This window comes from Dermacentor silvarum, chromosome 8 (genome assembly GCF_013339745.2).
Source record: "Dermacentor silvarum isolate Dsil-2018 chromosome 8, BIME_Dsil_1.4, whole genome shotgun sequence".
Taxonomy (NCBI): Eukaryota; Metazoa; Arthropoda; class Arachnida; order Ixodida; family Ixodidae; genus Dermacentor; species Dermacentor silvarum.
This window is the reverse complement of record NC_051161.1, coordinates 23,624,377-23,648,190: the sequence shown is the minus strand read 5'-3', so window position 1 is coordinate 23,648,190 and position 23,814 is coordinate 23,624,377. Positions and strand designations below refer to the sequence as shown.

The following is a 23,814-nucleotide window of genomic DNA, read 5'->3' as shown; positions in this document are numbered from 1 at the left end:
GTGTTCTAAACTCGTTGCTTCAGATCAATAACCTTGTTCAGCACATCGCACAGCACACAAGTTGAAAGCCTTTTGCAGTTCCTTGCATTGTGCGTCACTTTTCAGCTTCGAAAAGCTAAAATAAACCTGACCACTTAACGCATGAGTATTTTCCACCAAGGCAGCTTACTTTCCTTGACCAAATGTTGAATCTGCTCCGAAAACAGACTGTACTGACGAAAGTACATATGCTGAGTCTAGCCAATTACTATCAGCTTACTGCATTTCACATGGTTTTACAGTTAAGCCTCAATATAATGAAGTCAATAAAATCAGCGATATATATGCTTCGTTATGTCGAAATTTCGTTATATTGAAATTCGACCTTTTATGTAAATAAGTACAGCTGCCAATGAATTTTTCTTACACGGAAGCAGCCATAAAGTTTTCCGAATTATCGGGCAATCAAAAAGCAAATTTGAGAAAAAAAAAAATGTGGGTAGCTTGCACTAGTGGTGCAAGACTGGAGTATCTACTTGGAACAAATTTCAGGATGACACCAGTTTTGAGATAATTATTTCCAAAGTGTGCGACGAAATACACAGGCATTTCAGTTATAGTGCTTCAATGCATAAAACGGCAGTTAAAAAAGTGGCATAATGGCGCATCGTTGCTTTCGTTTCATGGCACATATCTCGAAGCTTGTGCAATCCTTAGAAGTCGTTCCAACTGGATATGCCTTCCAAACTCACTGCTACAACTCGTAAATTGCAATATGTGCCGTAAAGTGATTAATTACAAATGTATTTAGTGCATTCTTTTAATTAGTTGATTATGCATTTTGATTTCTTGTGCGAGTGATGTACACCGCTTTGAATAATCAAGCTCAGGAACTACAATTATGCTATCTGCCACACACAATTTCTAAAAATTCTGTATGACCTAGAAAAAAAAAACAGAAAAAACAGCTGAAATAGTGCCAAGCACTATCTGATGTTCTCCAGGAGTAATGAGACAAGACAAGGCCACCAATGAAGGCAAAGCCGAAGGGTATAAGAAAGGAGAGCTTTTTATTGGCCTTACTTAAGATGTCTTGCCATGAATAACCTGGTCTGCTTCCACAATGTTGAGTGCTTGCCGCACACTGGGCATGTCGATCATGCTGCCTTCAAACACGAATGCCCCCTGCAAAGAACATGGACAGTGTGTGCTATTTGAACATTCTACATGTCAAACTTGTTTTGTATTAGTGATGTCTTAAAAGATTACTACTAACAGGTCTGTTAGGCGAGATAATTCGTACACTTATTGTCATATTAAAAACAATACACTTGCGCATTTCACAACTAGCATGGAGAGCAGTTTGCCAATTTTGTTTTTGTAGCACATCAGGCACAGAGGTTTCAGCCTCTGCATTCAGTGAGCAAGAGTGCCTAGATATTCCAGTGCTTCCTTACCTTTCCTTGTTGCTGATGCTGGTGAAACTCCATGACAAGGCGCTTTGCCCGGTCCAGCTGAGCAGGGGTCGGGGCAAACGCCTCCTGGGTTGGCGCAATTTGCGACGGATGGATCACTTGCTTTCCCGTGAAGCCCATGGCTGCCCCCTCTGTGCACTGGCGTCGCAGCAACTCTTCGTCTGCACATGCACAAACACGAGCAGTGTCCGATGCAGGGCTGATACAGTACCTTGTTCTGTAGAGTTTAATGACGTCGCTCGCATGCCACATGCCATGCCCTGCCCCTCACCTCATGATGTCACCGTTCGCACCAACCAATTGGCACACATTACTACCTCTGCTGCTGCCTTCCTCCTCACCACCCACACTCGCCTCTCCATTGTCCGACCACCACCAACACTAACCATTGCATATAAACTGGCCAAGTGCCACAAAGAAAGCCTTGTTTTAATAAATAAAAGAACCATATTCATCATACTGTCCTGGATAGACTACAAGGTAAACTTTATGACAAGAAATTACAGAAAAAATCTAGCAGTACCGTTGTGCACATACCATAAACCTTGAAAGCAGCAAGGAATGGCAGCTGTCACAATGAACGCCAAGGAAAAACACCATAAGCACTTACTTTTCAAGTCTATTGTGACCATGTCAACAGCCTGGATGCCGAATGCCTTTGCCAACACCACCAGCTGCTGACGTGCCATCAGCACCTCCGTAGCTTCTGGCGTACGCCGGGCTCCTGCACAGAGACACACATTCCAGTTTCAGACACAGCGTGAATTAGCCGAGACCCAAGTTATTCAGCCATGGCGGGTCTAACTGAGAAGCAGGCGTCATGCTACATCATTCTGCTGCATCATTAAATGATACAAATCCAAGTGAATGTGGTCCCAGCATGTGAGTAGAGACATGCAGGAGATGCGACTTCATTTAGAAAAAGTGAGCTGTAAATGGCGATATTTCATTCAAAGTGCCATGTTAATTGCATATTAATCCAGGCATTAAAGGGACACTTTATAAAGAGAACCGTTAAGTATAGCTGTAGTAGTGAATTACGCTTCTACAATACAAAAACGTCCACTCTAATTTTGAGTGGATACTTGGTAAAAAGAAAACATGAAAGGGTGAAAGAGTGATGGCAATGACACCTTGAAGTTCCTGCACCAGCTCGTTGCAACATCATGGATTTTTACAGTGTCTACTCAGGCCTATGTAATTGTTTTTCGGTAATGAAGCATCACAGTGCATTTGAAGGAGCCAAGGACTCCCGCAGAGCAAGTATATCAACAAACCTTTTGATGCCAGAATGGTGCAAATACGAGAGAAACACATTGAAATTCGCGATCTCACACTGACGTACTGGCACTGAGGTTTCGGAAGAAAATTTTAAAAGAGGAAGTTTCACCTTCATCTTCTCTGAAAGTAATCAAAAAATTTTTCTTTTATTTTTTTCGAGTAAAGTGACAGTAGGTTCTGAAAGAATACTCGTCTACCAGAGTAAATAGGTTCGGTGTTGCTCTTTCAGGTGCCTTTAAGCCCAAAATCCAAGTAATTTCAAGCCTGAGGCATATCTTATTTCCTACAACTTTGTTGCCTTATTTAAGCGTGGTTGTAGCAAGGCCACGTTTCATGAAAATAAGACAGAAGTGAAGCTGGCCATAAAAGCTTTGCATGCTGAGCAGTAGGCAACTAGCAGTGCTTCCAGTGCCAGTGCAATATTGCTATATACTCTGTTTCACACATTCCAGGCAACGGTATAAGGCACTTCTCTACTGCTCGTATTCACCGATAAAAAAGCAGTGCATCTCATATGAAAGAAAGATACGAGTATACGTCATGTAATTCAGTGTGCAACATTAAGTGCCATACCTTTCCGTCGCAAAAGTGACGTTAATTATTATGTGGAAGGCGTCACAGATCTGAACCTGCTTACCACTCAACGAAGAGAGTGACACGTTTCTGTGACCAGCGGCCGCAGTGCACCATTTGCACTTGCGACGACAACATAGTGTGTCGCATACTGGAAGCACAGGCCCACAATTAATATGTGATTTGACCTAACTTAAGTGTCTACAAGTTGTTGTAATACATGAAGTAGTTATTCTGTAGAAAATGTTGCAGATCAATAACTACACACTGTAAAATGCGCAGAGTGACACAGTTATGACTACACTATTCGGCATAATTTCTGCTGCGTTGCCTGCAAGTATGAAACAGAGTAGAGGCTGTCCACAACCTTAGCAGTGTGCATAAGCAATAAATGGTGAAATTGTACAGGTGTCATATAAGGAGAAAAAAAAGTTCCCTGACTCGCATTATCGGCTTGCATTTACAGTTTCCTACTATCAATTTGAAACTGGCATGGCAAAAAACACATTTGACAGTTAATAAGAGCTTATTTCTGGTGCAATGGCTCCACAGAAAGAACATGAGACTGAAAGGTAGACATGATGAACACATGCACAATGTCTGCTCGCGCCTTCCTGTCTCGTGAACCCATACGAACTAGCCCAACTGTCCACATTTCCGAGTTAATAAGAGCTGACAAATTCTAAGCAATTAAGCATGAGGTACAAGTGCGCAAGACTTCACTAAACTTTTAGTTGAAGCCCATTTACGGCAACAATAAAATGACTGCGCTTGTTAATTGTGAAGCAGTGAAACAGAGGGCTCCTGTATGCTTTGAAACTTATTTTAAAGTGGCCCTGAAGCACTTTTTGAACATGGTAAAAAAATGTTGCCAATCTCATAACAAGGCTCCTGCGAACACGTGAGCCAATATTATTGCACTGCATGCAGCAGGGAATTTACAATGTTGTGCGAAACACAGCAACAAATCGTTTGCGCTCGCTTTCGCAATGCCGTCATATCGAAAGCAGCTGGCTGACCAACGCTATTGGCTAGTTTCGTGATCGCAAGAGGATTCAGCACTGCATAATTGTTAATTTTTTGAGTTAAATGAATTAAAAATGTATAAGTCTACGGCACGTAGCAGCATCAGCTACGCATGGCCTCCGAGATGGCGGCGGCGTGCCACATATCACAGTCTACCGCGGCCGCCATAGAGTGCCGCAGCGAGCCCTTTCACCGCCGCGACACTCATCTTTTGGTAGGGGCTTTGCCTCTTTGGCTTCTTCGTTGTGTAGCTTCCAGCGCGCCAGTAGAGACGAAAGGAAAGTGAAAGCCGGGTATCGGTGTGATAACTCCACTTATCGTTGAAGGATTCTAAAAATTTTTGTGGCACGAGATTCGTGGAACAACGTACTTCGATAGTGAGGCCATTCTATGATTAGTTAGAAAAGTGTTTCAGGGCTCCTTTAAAACACCACCTTCCACCTAAATCAATGGTTCTCAAATGCACACGCGTACACCCATTAATGTCTGCAAAGGCATCTTGTAAGGACCACAAAGACCTTGCCCGTCATTAACACTCCTTGAATTCATATGAATGGATGGCAAAGTCAAATGGAATTATGTCCATCCATCCAATGATTCACACTTTTACTATACTTTAATTTACTGAAAGCTGCCATTCATAAGCAATGGCAGATCCAGAGGGGGCTGGAAGGGTTGGGGGGGGGGGGGGGGGAGCTCTGGGAGACTGGCCCACCCCTAAGATGAGCCAGACTTCAGCGCTGGCAGACTTGAAGGTGCAGTGAGCCTGCACCCCACTCCTGGATCAACCCAACCCCCTTTTTATATGACAATGCAATGTATGAATCAACTTCCAAAATGAAAAGAGACAAAATATCCTAGTTATTTTGCATACGTCAACAAAAGATGCCCTCACTCCCACTGGCAACTATTTCCACCACCTATCTTTTCATTATCCACAGGTTTCCTTACTTTTCCCTGGGCTCTGCCATCTTTTGTCAAAGGTGCTCAAGGGTGTGTTTAACACGTAGAAAACCGCTGATCTAGACAAACGCAGACCAGTTTATACAAAAGGTATTTATAATAAACAAGGCAGCAATTTCATTCCCCAGCAGTTGGGGTAATAGAAAATTGCAGTTAGGAGCACCTACCTATACTGGCTGTGAAGTCATCGGAACCAAACAACAGGCCGGCCAACTGCAGGCGGCTCTGTGTCATTGCAGAAGTGTGCTCAAGCAGCTGGCGGCAGTTGAGCAGGCCCAATGCTGTCTCAATGCACACAATGAGCTCCAGTCGGTGTTGCCGCTCACCCAGGGCACGCTCCACCTGGTCCCTCACCTGGCATGAGGTGTTGACAGTTCAGCCTCCTAGCACAATGTGGCTCCGATTCTAGACCCCTGTGCCTGAAGTCGTAGGGGTTATCAGTTAGCTAAAAGGCCAGGCAAAAGTCAAGGCACCATTACGCTCCCCCCTCTCATTTTTCGGATGGCACACTCTGCAGCTGACCTTCACTCCATAGCACCTAGATACAAACTTGTGATACATTTTAAATCAAGCTACTTTCAAGGTCACTTGATCAGAAATTAATAAAGATGAGTCTTGCAATTATCACACAACGAACTTTGGTATTACACCTGTTCACAAGCACAGCCTTGATAGCAAACCTTGCTCTTTGCTCATTTGTGTCCTTCTGGATTCTCAAAATAATAAAACCCTGTGCCCCTAGTGACATGTGGCTTAAGTTGCGAACTTTAAAGACGTATTATTGTGCAATATGACAGATGATGCTTCCTAACATGAGCCTAAGGCTATTTATATTGAAAAATGACATATATTTTTAAAAGTTATCCATACTGTGGTTATTGGCAAAAATGTGGCACATCCAAATTGAGGGAAGTGATCCATAAAAGCGACTGTTTGAAAGTATCCAGTGTCATGCTTTATTGTTTCCTTACAGTTTTGAACATCTGCACCCAATCTGGCTTACCCAATCCAGTTGCTCGGTCTCCTCCACCTTAGGCACCAGCAGCGTACCAGGAAGTCGAGAAGCCCCAAGGAGGCACTGAATATCATCTCCCGCAAGGCCCGTGCTCACTGCATTGATGCGCACTGCCAGGTCTCTGCGCCCTTGTGGCCTCTCTGCTTTGTCCAGGACACGAGCCACTGTCTCACGTGCCTCTTTCTGAAGCGGGACAACATTATCTTGTAACCACTACCCTAGTAATTGCAGTCAGGCGTAATATTGGTAAATGCACAATTCCTTTTTTTTTTTTTAGGAATGTCAGGATGTATCCTAGAGAATAAAAATAAGAATCTTGAGTATCATTTTGATTTTGAAGATAGGCAGACCAGTATGTTTTATCACAACAGCAAATATTGCTATCATTCAGCAGTGTAAAGCACCCATGCACGGCCTACATGCTCACAGAATGTTCTTCGAGTTAATCGGCAGAAATTCGATCTGGACTTCCTTGGTAGATGCTGTCTCGACATTAATCATCTTAAGACTACATTTTTGGTACTCTTCTAGTACACTTCCCTTCAAACCGAGGTCTTAGGTTGGATGCGTGATCTTACTCTGAAATGGGCACTTTCAATATGTCATTGACATCATAGTTGTGTAGGAAGAAAGGCAGATATTCACTTGGCAGGTATGGAACAAACACACGAACAGGCGCGCATTTATATAGGGTACATTCTTACCTTCTTATTGGCTGCCACGCCATCCTCACAGTCCAGCACCATGCAGTCAACATCTAAGCCGAATGCCTTCGTTATCTTTCTCTCATCGCTGCCCGGTACATATAGAACGGCCCGACGAGGCGTGTAATGCCGCAACGCTGTACTGACACATGGAACCTGGGTTTTGTGCAGCAGCTTACGAAGGGCATGCGTCCTATATGGTTAAAAGAAGAAAGTAATAGAAATGTATTACGAGAACACGATACTAATACTACAAGAAACGCTAAGACCACCGAAGTACAAGCTTAAGGAAAGTAAGATGCAGCGCCACTGATTAAATTAAGACCACACAGAGGAATGAACAGCTGATATGAGATGTCCGCCGTGACCCACGACGTCATTAATATTTGCGGATGGCATCGCTGTATTAACGGATTAGTACACTTCTACATCCATTCTGATGGCATCTGGTGCGGGCCGCTAACGTAATGTTTGCCGATGAGAACGATTGAGCGATTCACATGCTCGAAACTAGAGCTAGCTCAGTAGCTGTTTTAGCTTCCAACAGTTTCGTTGCCGTCATTAAAAGGTCGTAAACATATCGCTATCGGCCGTGCGAAAATATACAGGTAGTTATTTAAGAGCGAGTGGCGCTTGTTACAGCGGACAGATCTCGTAATCACGCTGGAAATGAGACTTGATGAACCGAAACAAAACGACGCGCCACATCACTTCGAAATCACCTCTGTAGCGCGGCCCAAGTCATCAAGGCAGTAGACATGTGGCTCGTACGATACGCTCTCTTGCACACTCGTGTAAACTTTCAGGTCTAAATAATGAACGAAAATGACAATCGATCGAGGCAAAAAAATTAGCTCACAACGCGGCCGGCACACCACTGCCACCGCGACCACACGGACTCAGTACCGCTACAGCCGCTACTCTACGCCAGCCGCAACAGGTTATCCAAGTTGGCGAAGCTGTTATTGCATGTTATGAGGTACGCGAGTCAAATGTAGGAAGGATATTGCTAGAAAAATATAACATTAATATTTTCTTATGCACTTTTAAATGCTTCTCTGGCCGTTACCACCATCTACTGACCACCGTCACAACCCAACTGAAATGGCGGGCAATTCGATTTGACTATAAGGCACGACTCTGACAACATAATGTTGCAGGCTCCCTGCTGCTAAAATGGCGAGCTATCTGAAGGCTTTCAGATTGCACGTCATTCTGAGCCGCCGCCTCATATGCTTAGGCCGATCGACGCAGTTGATTTCATACCTGTCATGGTGCCATCAACCAATCCATGGTGGTACGGCATACGGCCATGTTATGCGCCGCTCCTCTGGGGTCCCGAGTTTCCTTGCATACGCTGCCTTTAAGAGCACTTCAGCACTTCTAAAATGGCACGGCCGGCATCTTACACTGCATAGGTTGCGTAAATGCGAGCTCACGCTGACGCTGCTGCGCAACTTTCAGCTCTTTTTCAGCACGTGATGTCTGACACGCTCCAGAAAGCACGCGCACTTAACACAATGGGGAGATAAATATACCGAGTAAAATGATGGCAATAAGCGAGACTAAGTATCCCTTTCCACTCTGCTTATAGCTGAATGGCTACTCTACATAGCCATCCCTTCTACCGTACCATTTATGAAGGACAGCCTATTCTGAAGTTTCTTGCGCAGCTAGGTTGGCTTTCAGACGGAGCTTCCCACTCTTTGCGCGACCGATCGCCAGATGTAGGTATTAAGGTAACGCTTCTGTATATGACGCACTTGTTCTGTGCATCTTCGTTGCCACTTTCATGTTGTTCAGGTGGTCGCTGTATGTGCAGGAAATGACTGACGAGGAAATAAACGTAATGTATCGATCTTTATATTGCTCTTATAGACAAAGGCGTGTCGTGACGGCACACAGCTGCGCTCAGCTGAGCAGTTGCTCGTCGAGGGCGAGGTTGGCGAGTCCCGGCTCCTCATCGTCAGGTCCCAGCAGCCGCAGCAGGAGCCCAAGCTCTGCCACACCCGTGCTTGGTGGAGTCGTCGGCGACGTCACTGACGGTGTCCCAGAGTACCTGCCGACAGAGCGTACTTGTGTAGTAAGTATGTATAGTAAGTTGAGTGCTGCATGGCGATAGCTACCCGCGTGGACCCGTTCCTTCCTGCCCTATCAGAGGGCAGGCTCTTTCATATAGTACTAATAGCATGCAGCAAAATTTCACTCGAACTAACTTCAAGATATATATACCATATAGCTTTCAAAAGGTTATTTCAAATGTAGCGCGAATAAATAACAGTGGGGAGTGTAGCAAACGTTCGTTTCTCAGGATAGTCCTTTCTGGTGATGTTCAGTTGGTATTTCACAGTATGTAATAGCCATCAGTATAGACATTGTAGCCAATGTTTGGTTTTACAGAGCATTTAGACTCCGCCCTGAACAAATGCCCTGGACGTTCTGAACAGACGCTCTGGTTACGATGCACGCGGGTCCGATTTGCGGCGGCTCGTTACAATAAACGCTCTACGCGGGTACCTCAATTGTGCCCTCTCTGGCCAAATTAACCACATGACGCCAAGCGTACCATGCCCACACATTATTTTTCCGATTGATTCTTTCCACAAAATTCGGCACATTGGGCTAAATTTACAAACCCTATTCATTCATGTTCAATTGCTTACGCTTACTATTGCGACTACGTATATATGAGCGGACTTTCCTGTCATACACTTTTATTTTGCATTAATAGAGGGAATGAGAGTCCAAAAAAGGGGGTGGAATGCAAAAACGCTCGTGTACTTCGACTTAGGTATACACACGCTGAAGAATCCCAGGTCTTCGAAATTAATCCACTCGATCGTGTTCGATATCGAAAGAGGTTACCGTATATACGGCGTGTATAAGCAACAGAAAATGTACGCAACTGAAAACGAGAAACCGCCCAAGCCTCGAGGATCGGATAAGAAGACTGCCGTTAGTATAAGTCCGTCGAGCGGAAGAATCAGAAGAATAAAGGCGTCTTAGCATTGTTAGACAGTGCGGAAACCTGTCTGAGCCACTTAGGCGACGAGTCATGGAATTATTAAAAAATATGACTGCTGAGTTCGAGTACCTTAGTTGGGCGGTAGTTGAAATGTCATATATATATGGCATTTAAACCTGTACATGCGGCTGGCCATGTATTCAACTGCAGTAGGTCATGTCACTTCTGCTCGCATGCTTTATATATATATATATATATATATATATATATATATATATATATATATATATATCAGCTCGTGATGATTATATGGGGATAAAAGGAAAGAGAACGTGAAACAAACAGTGAAAATAAAGGAACGAATTGCATTATCTGGAGTGGAGTGCAGTGCAGTGCGAATTGGCCCGCGACATCATTCTAAAAGTGCGGGGTCGCGTTGCATTGCGCGCTCTGACTTCGCCATATGACTGTTCAAGCAGCGCTTTGGGAGGGATGAACGTATATACACTTGCATGTTTGTGCCCAGAGCGGGCCGAGCGCCGGCAGGATCGCCGTTGTCGTCGACCACGAAACTCCTCTCGGATAGCGGGAAACCTCCCGGAGCCCATTCCCTGCGGCAAAGAGATTACGTAGCATCCCAAATTAATTATCACGCAACACGTGTCTGCAGCACATGAAGCACACGCACTTGATGCATCCTGGACGCGGGCCTCCCGGCGGCGGAGCTGCAACAACGGCCAGCTGGCCATTAGGCCTCTGCGCGCCGCTTCGAAGCAGCACCGATACCTGCGTTAAGGAGAGGCACGTGAATAGCCTCCATGCAGTAGTTGATGGTGTCACAGCATGTATGCGCTGCGCAGCCAGATCGGTGCAATTGCTTAGCAAAAAATGAAACACCTTCAGCGCGCCGAAACACTATGTCCTGGTAATCTTACCGCTTTACAAAATATACGCACATGTAACACTAACCCATGCGAGCTATATACCTGTCCGCACGAGACATGACACAGAAATGATTCATGGAAAACAGGCAACACGCTTTCAATCCGTGTGCCTTTGCTTCCCTCCATTTCAGTGTGTCTCCTGTTTTCCATGCAGTGTTCTTAACAAATGGGAATGAATGTTCACCAAATGATCAATGCAAAAACAGCGCTGACCCAGATTTTGTTCAGGTTTGGCGTCAAGATATACGGTGTCAGCAATAACGTTAATACTTTGCCGGTTTCCTCCCAAGTATAGTAGTAAGTAAGTGGCGTTGAAAATATGAAAAGAAGATAAAAGTGCAGTACCGTAACTGCCTCTCGCTGGGAGGTCACCTCAACAGTACTGCAGAGGGGTGGGGGTAATGGCTCAATCGCGAAACTGTATACAGATCCATAAGTTTGCCGTGAATATATATATATATATATATATATATATATATATATATATATATATATATATATAGTAACCTTGCCTCAGCCGCACGTATGCCTCGAACAGCCCAATTAAGTCTTGCCTTGAATCCTTAAATTCTTATAATATGGCAATATCGTTTGCCCTCGCACGTTTTAAACCCATACTTGGGTATATAGCGAAATAAAAAAGTGGGTTTGGGACATGACAATGCTTTCTGGCGCGTCAAGTCTGTCTGCGCATGTGTGTGTTGTGTGTGTGTGTGTGTGTGTGTGTGTGTGTGTGTGTGTGTGTGCGTGTGTGTGTGTGTGTGTGTGTGTGTGTGTGTGTGTGTGTGTGTGTGTGTGTGTGTGTGTGTGTGTGTGTGTGTGTGTGTGTGTGTGTGTGTGTGTGTGTGTGTGTGTGTGTGCGCGTGCTGAAAACGGCTCACGTGCGCGTTGCTGTATATACACTGGAATCTCGCCGATACAACTTTCATGGGAACCGGAAAGTAAAACGTATCATCCGAAAATCGTATAATCCGAAATACATTGCTCCCATAGGACATTGGTCGGGAAAAGAGCCAAAAAAACGTATTATCCCGAAAAACGTATTATACAGAATCGTATTAACGACATTCCACTTTACACGTATATAGTATACGCACCCGAACACGCAGGTCCTGGAAGAAGCGGAGCAGGGCGTAGCGCGCGCGCTGCAGGCTGGCCAAGTCCAGGGGTTCCAGATGCTGCACAGTGTTAGCGAGAAACGACACCCAATTAAGACTTAATTTATTGCGAGCCTTTCACTGCATGGTGATTGGGTCACGAACTCGCGGGGCACCGCCGTCGTAAACATTTACAGCACAAATCCGCTGTTGCAGCTGTCGTATACGGCGTTCTACTATATTGCTCACGAGTTGTCATGTTGAGGAAAAAAATGGCAATGCATCCATCCGTATACGTGTGTGCTGATACATTACGGTATATATGCATGAACCAATTTCACAAGGCAATTGGGATTAACCTTAACTTGCTGCGGAGTTCCTCATGCAGCACTAAATGGAACTTAACTATAGCACGGAAGCTTCACACACAATCCACGCCGCCGATCGCATGGCGTTCATTACCACCTTGATACATGTGATCGTCACACTCACTTCTCGTACTATATGTCGCGCGAGCTTGCTGAGTGCGTGCAAGTGCGCATAATTACCACCCGCCATTTAAGACGGCGTGTTATCGACTGAAAGAAATGAATTATGGCCGATGCCAGTCGTTCAGGTCGTCTGAACCAAGGCGATGTGATGTCCTTTGCGTTTGCTGTTTCGGGCATAATAGCTAGGCCCCATTCCACTGGCACCTATATGCTTATTGCGGCAATATATATATATATATATATATATATATATATATATATATATATATATATATATAGGGTGTCCCAACTAACATGCAGCAAGATTTAAAAATATGCAAATGCCACGTAGCTGGACGGAACCAAGGTAATGCTGTTTATCGTCGCTCGGAGATACTCAGAGTATTTTTTCCATTCCGTCTGATTAGATAATTAGTCGTAATTAATTAATCAACTTCTCAAATATTATAATTAGATTAAAAGTGTCAATGAGAAATTTGTAGAGCAACATGAGAAACTGCCTATACAGCTTTCTGGTGCTCAATACGTTCTACTTAAAAGTGTTTTTCCGCACGTGAAAGAAGCCCGCGCGTATACACGCAAAACTTTCGCGCGATATATATATCGGTTGTATATCGGTGTAGTGTGAAAGGATGCCCGCGAATACACGCTAACTGCCTCGAGCGGCCAGTCGCGCGAAATATATATATATATATATATATATATATATATATGACTGTACAGTAGCGGGCGTGAATGACAGCTCGGCGTCGAGAAGCTTGTGATCATCCAATCATCACCACCGGAGCACGGGTGCCCGTGCGCAGTGCGATTACTATGGCGGACAGTCCTGACCTTCTGGACGGCGGTCGCCACGTGACAGGCTGATCCGCCGGGTCCGGCCGCCTCCAGATGCCTGAGCGTGAGCGGCAGCAGGTCTCGGGGGCTGGAGCATGCCCACAGCTGGTACTTGACCACCATGCACATCAGGTCATAGAGCTGCACGCATGCGCACGGAACACAACGCGCCCATCGACAGAAATGTCACGTGAAGCCTCCTTCGGGACTTGAGATATGCGACCATGGGAACTCAAGTCCCGATACCCTTTCAATAAAGATTTATTCTTTACAAGAGTGTAACATGCGCTAGTCGGTTGAACACCGACATTCTGAAAACACTGCAGACAACAGGGCTAAGGAAAGACGAGAACATGGGCGCTCATGTTGCTGTTGCCGGCTTTCCTTAGTGTTGTGTTGTCGTCTTATCATATACAGGGTGTTTTAGCGAACACTTTCAAAATTTATTAGAGGCCGCCTGTGGCAGATAGCCCGATTCTAGCTAGTTAATGAGCTGGTCTACTAGAAGAGGCGGACATTACTTGCACAAAGAATTGAACTGCATAATCGGCAATTAACAAACATTCACTAATTAGGTTTTTAACTAATTATCTGATGGCCCATATTGCAATTTACAAATTGCAGCCGTGGAGTTCGCAAGGCGGATCCACTTGAAATTAATTCTCAGGATGACACCAGTTTGGAGATATTAATTCCTGAACTTTGCGGAGAAATGCATCGGCGTTCCAGATTATTTTGCGCTTTTGCATAAAGTTGCGAACTCCACGGCTACAATTTGTAAATTGCAATATGGGCCATCAGGTAATTAGTTAAAAGCTTAATTAGTGAATCTTTGTTAATTATTCGATTATCCAGTTCAATTTCTTGTGCAAGTAATGTCCGCCTCTTCTAGTAGACCAACTCATGAACTAGAATTGTGCTATCTGCCACAGGCAACCTTTAGGAATTTTTGAAAGTGTTCGCTGAAACACCCTGTATATAGTCCTGTTGTCTGCGCAGTTCTTTCGGAATTTCATCTTCACTTTCTATATATGATATGGGGTACGCCGCTTCGTGTAACGCTTGCAGCATGAATGCCGTACGCCCCCTGATGTTCTACATGCGCATAGCAGAAAGCAAGATGGCGAATTCGCCATGTTCCCGCCAACCAAAGAAGCGGAAGCATGCAAGAGGTGCTGGTAAAAATATATTCACTTCGAGTAGCATGGATGCGATCGTCCTTCTCGATTGTTGTCGATTTGTCCCGACTGTTGTGAATCAACTTTGCTGTGCGCTTAGTTTTGTAGGCGGAGAAAGTCCGTGACATGCGTACATGCTTGCTGACCTCCCCGCACCGTTCTGAAACAACGCACCGTTCTGAAAGGCAAACTTCAAGAAAATACAAGCGGGATAGAAGAGGTGAACGCAGAAGGATATACACAGGCACTATAGTGCTGTGTCTGCCTAACCTAATATTTTCGCCATTTGGAGATAGCTTCTCGAACAATGGCAAGTGTAATAGCGAAGGTCACATGGCCCGCTGAGTGCCGTCTGGGCCGTGTTCATTCACTCACCTTATCCATGCTAGCGGGGCTGAGCCGCATGACTGACGCGTGCGTCAGTTTCTCGAACAGCGAGCGCAGCGCCCGCGCAGAGTAGAGCGGTTGAGGCCGGAACAGCTCGTCCACCAGCCGTCCGCCAAACATGGCCGCCACGATGTCGGACATCACTGCGGCGCGCGCGACTGTTTACAGCTAGACTGGGAGCGCGCGAGCGATGCGATCTCTACTTCACGTAGGTACGTGTGCGGTGAGAGGTCACAGCGATGTTAGATGAGTGTTCTGATTCGCGCTGTACCTCCGACAGGAGCTCGTACCAACAATATAATTTTCCAAGAAAATCTTCGTGTACAATACACCATGGGCCCTATGACGTAAAACCATTCCAATCAGTTTTTATTCTTATTTCCTGAGTTTTTCACAGTGAAATCCGCCAGAAAATCAGAGAAAATCATATCTAGATGGCGCTCTCATCCTCGGCAGGTTAGGCTCTCTCCGGCAGGTCAAATTGGGACTTAGCCTGCCTAATGCGTTTTGGACACGCGCGCGCGTCGGGACAATAGCAAACAATTAATAAAATAATAAAAAAGGGTCCTAGGGCCTTCACATTATAAGACGACATACATTGCCCCTGGGAAAAGCGTCTTCCCAGCAATGCATTGCTGTTTAAAAGTGAAGCCGACTTTAAGGGGATCGGTGTAAGCTTGGTCTTTGTAAGCTGGCTTTCCCACGTTCGGTGTTGCAGTGAAGCCGAACGAAGCCGAATAAAGAAAAATGCGATCCCAACGGGGCCCGATAACGCTATGGCGTTCCACTCTTAAAGGCGAAGCTTAAGCGTCCTCCAATTTTTTCTTATCTAGTTGGCTGATTTGAGGCGAGGGGCACTCACTGAGGAGGGTGGTGCCGGTGTGTGCGACTGGCCCGCGGCGGCGTGCAACGGAAGAGTAAAAAGGCAGCTGAAACGGACCCTCAGCGAATACAGCTTGGCAGAGCTATGTCGAGTACGTGACGGAAGGGCTCGACAAAGTTATACTGCCACGCAAAGAAATGTTTATTACACACAAATGAATCCATTCTCCCCGGCAGCTCCGATAGCCAGTGTCAGAGCGATCAGTGGGCAGCCATCTTCCGTTCATTTCGGAACGGGACATACTCCGGCTATATATAAAAAAAAGGGGGTTTGTGTGCGGCATATTAATGCAATATTCAATTACACGTCACCATGATGCGATGAGTTCTCGTGGAGGGCTGATTTTAGAAATGGAGTAGAAAAATTTGAAATCGCTTTACGTTATAGCGCCCCATGTTCCCGCCATGTTTCGCTGGACTACTTGTACAGTCGCGAGCAAAACTTTGGAGACCACAGTTGCCGTGATAATATTTGTCTTCTTCACCGCATACAGGTGTGCCTGCAGGCTGAAATCCAGTGCCTGTTCGACCAATGCGATGACGATGCTTCCTCTTTGAGCCGGCTGTGCTAGAAGAAATCTAATGTTCTTCCAGATGCTGTGGTCTCTAGACTTTTGTTCCTGACTGTAGACTCTCAGAAAAATTAGCACCCTTTGGGGATTATCTTTATGCCAAACAATAATCGTCGTCTATATATGTCTTGCGTGCAAACGTTATTTGGGGAAAAGATACCAACAGGGTGTAAAATTTCTTTATAGGGTCAATAGGAGGCACCTGCTTGGTATAACTGAAATAAACGCATGGGAGCATGGTGCATGAATCTCACCCTGATGCCATAGTCCAAAAAACTAATGCTCATCCGGCGCCTTTTTCTCCTTGAAAATTCAGTAACGAGAAAGGGCCCACAATATCAATTTAGAGTCAAAGCCAAAAACACGACAACCCTCAGTGACGTACAGCCTCTGTGGAAAAAATATATGAGTAACTCGGCATGCGACGGAATCTGGCTTCGGGCCGTGTGTCGGTGGCTTAATTTATACCATTTATACCCAGATTTTTAAATCTGCGGAGAGTGAGAAGGAGTTTGCGCACCACCTTCTAGAAATTTTGAGATAGCACGAAACCCAGCGTCAGAGGCCAAGAGGACTTTCTGGTTTTGGTAAAAACTGCCAGTGTCCGAAGATCCTACAGTGTGCATGGCGTAGAGCTGAATTGCTATATATATATATATATATATATATATACCCTTGGAGTTGCAGCCGTCGTGTTACTGCATAACAATTCACGCGCACCAGTACCTTACAATGAAGGTAACTCAAGAATTTCCGCGAGACCACTGCTGCAACTTAAATTGCGGCTTATATATAGTTTAGGATAGCTTTACTATTCAACATATATTAGCACTTAAAAGTAAAAGCGCAGCGCACATGCGCTTTCGTATTCCGCATCAACTAACATCTCATCGTTATAGAATGCGAATGCAGAATGAATGAGAGGGACGTGGGATATGAGTAGACTTCGCGATAAGAGCCGAAGACAGTCAGGTTTCAGATCACTGACACCCGACAACCATCACATCACCTACCGATCTTCCAGTCGTGCTTGACGTAAAGAGCACCGAGGTATCCAACCAAATGAGCAGTGGTGAATATATGCTGTGCGAGATACGGAGGCTGCATGCAGGCATTATATACCTGTGACGCAGTTAGATGAACACGAGTACATATATAAATTGTTTTACTATATGTATTCCGTTTTGTAAGTGGAAAAATCCCGTCCGAAGAACAAGTCCTCACGTGAAATCTGCCATATCACTCTAAAGCGTCGGCTGTTCAGTGTTGCAGGATAGCGTCCTCACCGATCACAACCATGCACGCGAGTGAATCACTTTGCTCGCTGAAGTAACAACGACGAGTAAATGCCCCATAGTCGTTCACGAAGGCTTCAAAGTAGAAATGTAAATCCACGGCAACTTTGGGGACTCCCTGGTTTGTACGGTCGGTTTATGAGCGGGCCGATAGGTGACCCATATATACCCTGATTTGTTCCATCGTCGCTTTGTCCAAAGCATCCGCTAATCGTCTACGGCAGAATGCGTCGGCGAGAGTGGCCGGGTTTTGTGCAACGAGCCAGCGGAACAGCGGCTGCACGAGCGGCATACGAAGTCCGACGCCTGGTTCGTGGCGGGCCGTTGCGGTCTGTTTCGGGTGCGCTCTCTCGGAAACACACAAGACAGCGTGCGACGTGCGTTCAACGAGCCGAACCGCGGCGGCGGCGGCGTCGAGCCACCGTCAAAGCGGCACGTACCTCGCTGCGCTTTGTCGGTGTCTATCCGCTGCGCCTTCAGCCTCTGGCTCAGGATGTAGAGCATCTCGCCGCCCATATTCACGTAGAGCAGCGGCAGCGCGCGGTGCGCCATGGCCGTGAAAGGAGTCAGTACACACTGCGACGCGCGCCAGTGGCAACGGCACGATCGATGGTGACCCGTGTCACACGAGGCGCTCGTCGTTGGAGGACCAGCACACTGGCATCGACCAGTCGCCGGCCGCGGCGACGCAGGTGCACCTGGGCGGTGGCACGCACGTCGAGCACTCGCTGGGGGCCGGCCCCGCTCCTCCGACCCGTAGGCTGGACGCTGCGCCGAACGGCAGCCTGCAGCGACCGAAGGTGCCGCCGACGTTGCGAGGCCCCAGCGACCAGCTCGGGTCGAGAAGGTGGGTTGCCGCCCGGGCAGCGGCGGCCGCGGAGGCAGTGTGCCGCTGGCGCCGGCAGCGGTGGAAGCTGCAGCCGGCCACGGCCGCCAGGCAAAGCACGCTGAGCGCCGTGCAGGAGCCGATGAGCACGTAGGCGAGCTGGGCCGTGGTGAGTCGCGCCGAGGAAGGAGTGGCCGGCCGGAGCGATGGAGGCTCGGGGTACTGCTGCAACGACGGCGGGGCCCGGTACACGAACGACCCGTGCCGGAACACGGTGGGCTCGGTGATGTACTGCGGCGACCGGGGCCTGTTCTGGAGCGCGGGCGGCGCGGGCCACGTCGGCGGTGGGGGCCAGGCGGCTGCCGCGGACGACGAAGCGACGAGAAGCAGCAGAGCCGCCAGCATGGACGGCGACGCGCGGCCCACTGGCCGGCCGTCAGCGGGCCGCCGCCGTCACGGTCCACGGCGCCGGCAGATGGACGGACGGCAGCCGGAAACGAGAGCTGCTGGCTCCCTCCAGCTCCGCTCGCCTTTTCACTGGCCGCCCGACCGGACCGCTCTGGGGATGCGCGTTCATGGTTCGGCGATCCTGCCTCGCGCATTCGCCACGGCCTCGCGACGCGCCCGGTGCGGATTCTGCCGTTCTCTTCCCTCCCCTCTGGGCAGGCGTCAAAATCAAGTCGTACACCCCTCTCTCTCCGCCCGCTCCCCATCGTACACATTCACCGTAAAATCGGTGGCCCGTTGCTCAGTGCATTTGGGCCGAATACCGCGCGCGCGCGCGGTCGTTGGAATAGCGGTGAGCGCACGTCGGGGGCTTTCAGACGTGCCGTGTTTCCCACGTGGCACTTATTATAGTGCGCGGTTGGTCCTGACCTATCTTTATGGCGCCTTACAGAGTTTGTAGTTTGGCTGAGCCTCGAGGGCTGCAGAAGATAGTGCCAACCTTTCCCTTCCTCATACAGAACCACTTCTCTCTCTACTCGGCCACTGCTTTGCACCTGCTGTCTTGGAATGGCAGTGGCAGCAGACGAAGGTTCGCCGCGTGATCGCATTATCACCGCCGAATTCGAGGAAGCGCTTGCTCGAGAGGGCAGAGGCTTGCTTTCTCGTGAAGAGTGTGACACGCAGTAATCTCGCAGGCGGCTGAAGAAGCCCATGACCATCACACAAATGCGTGAGGCGGCGGCCTATGAAGGTATACCAGAAAGTGCGGCGCGGCTCAAATCATGCCACAGTTCTTTGACTATGCCTTGTCTGTGCTTCTGAGGCGCAGAAGAGGTTGAGGAGGAAACGAGACCCGACAAATGAAGACCATAAGAGAAAGCCACAGCGTGGACCACTGACGATAGCAGCTGTCACGGCTTTTGTTGTGTTCAGACAGAATTCATCGCTAGTTGGGAGTTCACCGTTGTTGGAACCATGTCAAGAAATTAGGCCTACAGATGATCCGCAGCGTGCGGGGCAATATAAGTCGTCGTTAAGATAATACCGCAGTCTTACATCTCCGTTTTCTTGCGTGCGGCATTGTGGCATGCCAATCTTTCAATTGACGCGGCGAACGCTGTATGGGCTGTCCATACACCCGTATACGTGTTGCTATTTGCGACGTCTTCTGTGCACCATAGAAAACGAATCCGATGCTCTTCACAGATTATATCACACCCTATACATGAAGCACAAGAGCTGTGTTGTGACTATACCTGCAGCGTGGCCACAACACAGTACTTAGTGGCTACAGCGTGGCGCTGATGAGCCAGACGTCGCACTCCGACGGGGGCGGAGTGTAAGAACGCTCGTGTACTTAAATTTAGGTGCACGCTAGAAAACCATAGGTGGTCAAAATTGTTCCGGACCCCTCCACTACGAAGTCCCTTAATGCGAAGTCTCGGAACATTAAACCCCACAATTTAATTTTGTATTGTAGAGCAATTGATGTAAACGATGAACTTAAACATCGAGGGAACCAGTGCTGCTCCTCGTTTTAATAATAATTATTATGCAGAGACTCGAATTACCGGCAGTACAAGACAGCGCGGAAAAACCGCAGTGGCTCCCGTATTTGTCTTTTATGGGAGCTGACATTTGGGCGAGTTGGTAAAGATGCACGGCGGAAGAACAATGTAACCTTGCAAGTACGAAGAACATACACGCACCGGCACTGTTTACTACGCACAGCTAAAGGTTTATTGAACACATGGCAACATATCTCACACTTATAAAAAGTAACAAACAACGAAAAGTAAACGCACCGCCTACATTTCGCTTTCTGAGGTCAAGTGGACATACCATCAAAACGATTGCCTCCTTATCAAGGATAGTTATTTATTTCTCATTTAGTGGGTAGAAGGATGAATGATGCATCTTTTAATTTGTCTTTTGAAAGTGTCATAGCTTCAATGCTCAGGCGAGTTACACTGTCCTTTAGGTCGCGCAATGATGCTATGGTATTGGCATAGTCTGGCGTACAGCCGCATGTGCGGTAGTGCAGGTTGAGGTGTGTCTGCTCGCTATTCTTTCTTGTATTTTCGTGCCTGACAGCGCCGGTGTCTGAATATTCTTCGCACTTGTAAGTTTGCGATGTTTTTCCGCCATGCGTAGTTGTCTTTGTCGCCTCCTCAGAGCAAACGCGGCAAATCATGCAGTCTGTTATATTCATTTCTAAGGATATGTCTAAAGCAATTTAAGCCAGACACCTTTAGCAGTGCCTCCAAGGGCAATTTTAAACTGAAGTTGTCTGGAGCCGAGCGGAATTGGAAAGAAATCACGTCTGCCAAGACACACAGAAATGAAGTAACGTACAAGCTGCCGAGCCCCGCGCAAGATGGGCAAACATCGACGCCGAAACCATCACAAAACCTGATCTGCAGACAAAGCACGCCTCGACGCCGTTTCTATATGCTGTTTGCTCTTCGACGCCCTTTCAGCGACTACCTTGGACGTTCATTTGCGGATCAGCACACCTCGGCGTTTGATTCGCTAATAACCATACACACAGCAAAAGTTCTGCTGCGCGCTTTCGTTGAATACACTTGTAGGAGAACGTGACGGCGGCCGAACAAGCCGAGTCGTCGTTCCCTACTTTTACAGAAGGGCGAAGGCGGCGAGCCGAGCGACGTGGCTGCGACGACCAGCGTGGCAAGCTTTCAGAACGACACTGCGCGTGCCGAGCTTGCGCTTCCAGCACGCGCTGCGCTTCTCTTTTTTTTCTTTTTTCGTCGAGTTCCGTGACACTCTCTCCACCTTCAACGAGGTTACCAAACACTACTACCTTGGTAGGAGACTATACCCTCCCCCACACGGCACACTAACCAGACCTCAAGCTGTCACACTACGCATGCTTCAGACGGGATCATATCTCAACCTGAATTTATTTCACTACATCAATCCAGACTGCTTTAGTCTAGGCTGCCCTAGCTGCGGAAAACGTAGTACTTTAGACCACATGCTCTGGAGATGCCCCTCGTTACAGAGGGGCCCGCATCGATGCACTGCAGAGGAGTGGAGCTCTACTCTTCGGAGCTCCGACCAGTCGCGCCAATTTTGGGCTGTCCAGAGAGCCCACGATGCGGCGCTGGAGCTCGGGCTCCCCTGTCTCCCCGTCGCGACGTGGGTGCGGCCCACGACTTCGTCGCCTCCCTAAGAGGGGGCAACGGAGCTTCTCAGGACCTTCATTAAAGTTATTTGTCTGTCTGTCTCTTTGCAGCGCCGACCATATAGCGCTCCGCATTGCGGCGTCGGTGGGCGCTACACACTGTCACACGATGGCGCCATGTGCGCAGCTCCTCAGCATCATGTTAAATGGACACTAAACAGCAAAATTATTTAACCTGTATTAGTAAATTAACATTATACTATACAAAAACAAGTGCCACACATGCCGTGAGAAGAGGTTCGGTAAACCAGAAAAGGCACCAAAACAAGACAGGTGGCGACGCCGCCGTGAAGTATCCTCACCAGCTCGCTGTGACGTCATTAATTTTGACGGCGTCTGATCAGGCGTAAGGAATCTTTTTTTTTTTTTTTAACAGTGAAGATAAACTACAGTGTATTCCAAAGGAGCCAAAGATTGAATTTCGCAAGCTACAAGTACTTTAACATAGTTACAACGTCCAACTACGAGAATATACTTCGAAATACATGACGTCACACCCACGCGCCGGTGCTAGTGTTTCGGGCGCGAAATGAAAGAAATGGAACTTTGGCCTTCAATTTCCTTTCTGCCAGCCTACTATTGCCTACTACTATCAGCCTACTATTGCCGAATTAACGAAAATTAGTTTTAAAAGGACACTTAATCAGTCTAAACCAATTTGTTTGCTTTATTTTACATTTTATTTCATTGTGCTTAGGAAACACCTTTTATATTTGTCTGTTCCTAGTGAAGTGAACGCTGATCTTGTATATACTTTGGTTCCTTGACATGCCGCATGTTCTTGCTAATACAGGGACCATCGCCTCGTCGAGCTAATTGCAAAAGTAGCTTTTAGCGACTGCCCCATCCTTTTTGTAACGAAATAAAGAATAAATTATTTGATTGACTGATTTCTATATTAGAGCATTGTTTGTTGGGTTTTCTTTCGTTATTATCAGTTGCTTTTCTTGCAACTAATATACTATTATGTCATCCACTGTTATGCTGCCAACAATTGTACAATTCTGTTGTAGTTTCTAACCAAGGGTCCCGTTTTCAGCATTAATACTTTTTGACCCTCGTCTGTATATTAGATTTATGTACCCTATGTCTTGCGTATGAATAAACATAAACTTCCAATTCAACTTCAACCACTGGAAATTCACAAGCGCATCAAATGCAGGCACTTGCGCTGCGAAGCTTATTCGACTAGTTGGTTTATAGGGCGCTCCGGAAGCGCCTCCCCCAAAGGTCGTGAAAGACAGCAACTATATATAAGTGCTACTGCTATAGCATAAGCGAAATCAAATGGCGATAATAAAGCCAGATTATCGCTACTTCGCCCGCTTGTTCTATACGTAGCTTAAAGAAACACTAAAGGGAAAAATTATTTCTTCTGTATCAGTAGATTACCCTTCCACAATACCGAAAACACCACTCTTACCGCGAGAGGCCACTTGGTAAGCCAGAAAGAAACAAAAAACACAGAAGGCGAGTGGCGAAGCCACCTTGAAGTTCCCGCACCAGCTCACCGTGAAGTCATGGATTTTGACTAGCGTCTTCTAGGTCCCAGTTAATTCTTTAGCGGCAAAGATTGACTACATTGTGTTCTAAAGGAGCCCAAGACTGAATATGGCAAGTTTCGCGAACTTTTCCTGAGCCAACCTGGCCCAAATACGAAAAATTACTT

The 23,814-nt window shown here is 47.0% G+C and overlaps 2 protein-coding genes across 3 annotated transcripts; both read right to left on the bottom strand.

The window, feature by feature from the left end:
- Positions 1 to 1,030: 1,030 nt before the first annotated feature.
- LOC119460807 (citramalyl-CoA lyase, mitochondrial) lies at positions 1,031 to 8,006 on the bottom strand. Of its 2 annotated transcripts, none has more exons than XM_049672129.1 (7): positions 7,876 to 8,006; positions 7,017 to 7,209; positions 6,301 to 6,495; positions 5,465 to 5,651; positions 2,065 to 2,178; positions 1,437 to 1,615; positions 1,031 to 1,164 (listed from the first exon to the last, which is right to left on the bottom strand). In XM_049672129.1, the coding sequence occupies exons 2-7, from the start codon at positions 7,056 to 7,058 to the stop codon at positions 1,063 to 1,065; spliced, it is 819 nt and encodes a 272-aa protein (XP_049528086.1). In that variant the 5' UTR covers positions 7,059 to 7,209; positions 7,876 to 8,006; the 3' UTR covers positions 1,031 to 1,062. The 2 variants fall into 2 exon arrangements, with proteins under 2 accessions (XP_049528086.1, XP_037577828.1); XM_037721900.2 differs by having other exon boundaries at positions 7,739 to 7,952.
- Positions 8,007 to 8,702: 696 nt separating this feature from the next.
- LOC119460806 (uncharacterized) lies at positions 8,703 to 19,451 on the bottom strand. Its single transcript, XM_037721899.2, has 7 exons — positions 18,105 to 19,451; positions 14,904 to 15,058; positions 13,348 to 13,491; positions 12,023 to 12,103; positions 10,670 to 10,767; positions 10,494 to 10,592; positions 8,703 to 9,075 (listed from the first exon to the last, which is right to left on the bottom strand). Exons 1-7 carry the CDS (start codon positions 19,210 to 19,212, stop codon positions 8,928 to 8,930), a joined length of 1,833 nt encoding a protein of 610 aa, XP_037577827.1. The 5' UTR covers positions 19,213 to 19,451; the 3' UTR covers positions 8,703 to 8,927.
- Positions 19,452 to 23,814: the final 4,363 nt, after the last annotated feature.

What these genes read in the sequence shown, in the direction of transcription:
- LOC119460807 (XM_037721900.2), bottom strand. Translation starts at nt 7,776, where the DNA reads ATGTCTACTGCCTTGATGACTTGGGCCGCGCTACAGAG. An exon ending in AGACCGAGCAACTGGATTGG is followed by an intron (nt 5,652 to 6,300) that starts GTAAGCCAGATT and finishes ACCTCATGCCAG; the next exon opens with GTGAGGGACCAGGTGGAGCG. An exon ending in TGACTTCACAGCCAGTATAG is followed by an intron (nt 2,179 to 5,464) that starts GTAGGTGCTCCT and finishes GTCTCTGTGCAG; the next exon opens with GAGCCCGGCGTACGCCAGAA.
- LOC119460806 (XM_037721899.2), bottom strand. Translation starts at nt 19,212, where the DNA reads ATGTGTACGATGGGGAGCGGGCGGAGAGAGAGGGGTGTACGACTTGAT. An exon ending in GCCCCGCTAGCATGGATAAG is followed by an intron (nt 13,492 to 14,903) that starts GTGAGTGAATGA and finishes GCATGCGTGCAG; the next exon opens with CTCTATGACCTGATGTGCAT. An exon ending in CCCGCTCTGGGCACAAACAT is followed by an intron (nt 9,076 to 10,493) that starts GCAAGTGTATAT and finishes CTCTGTCGGCAG; the next exon opens with GTACTCTGGGACACCGTCAG.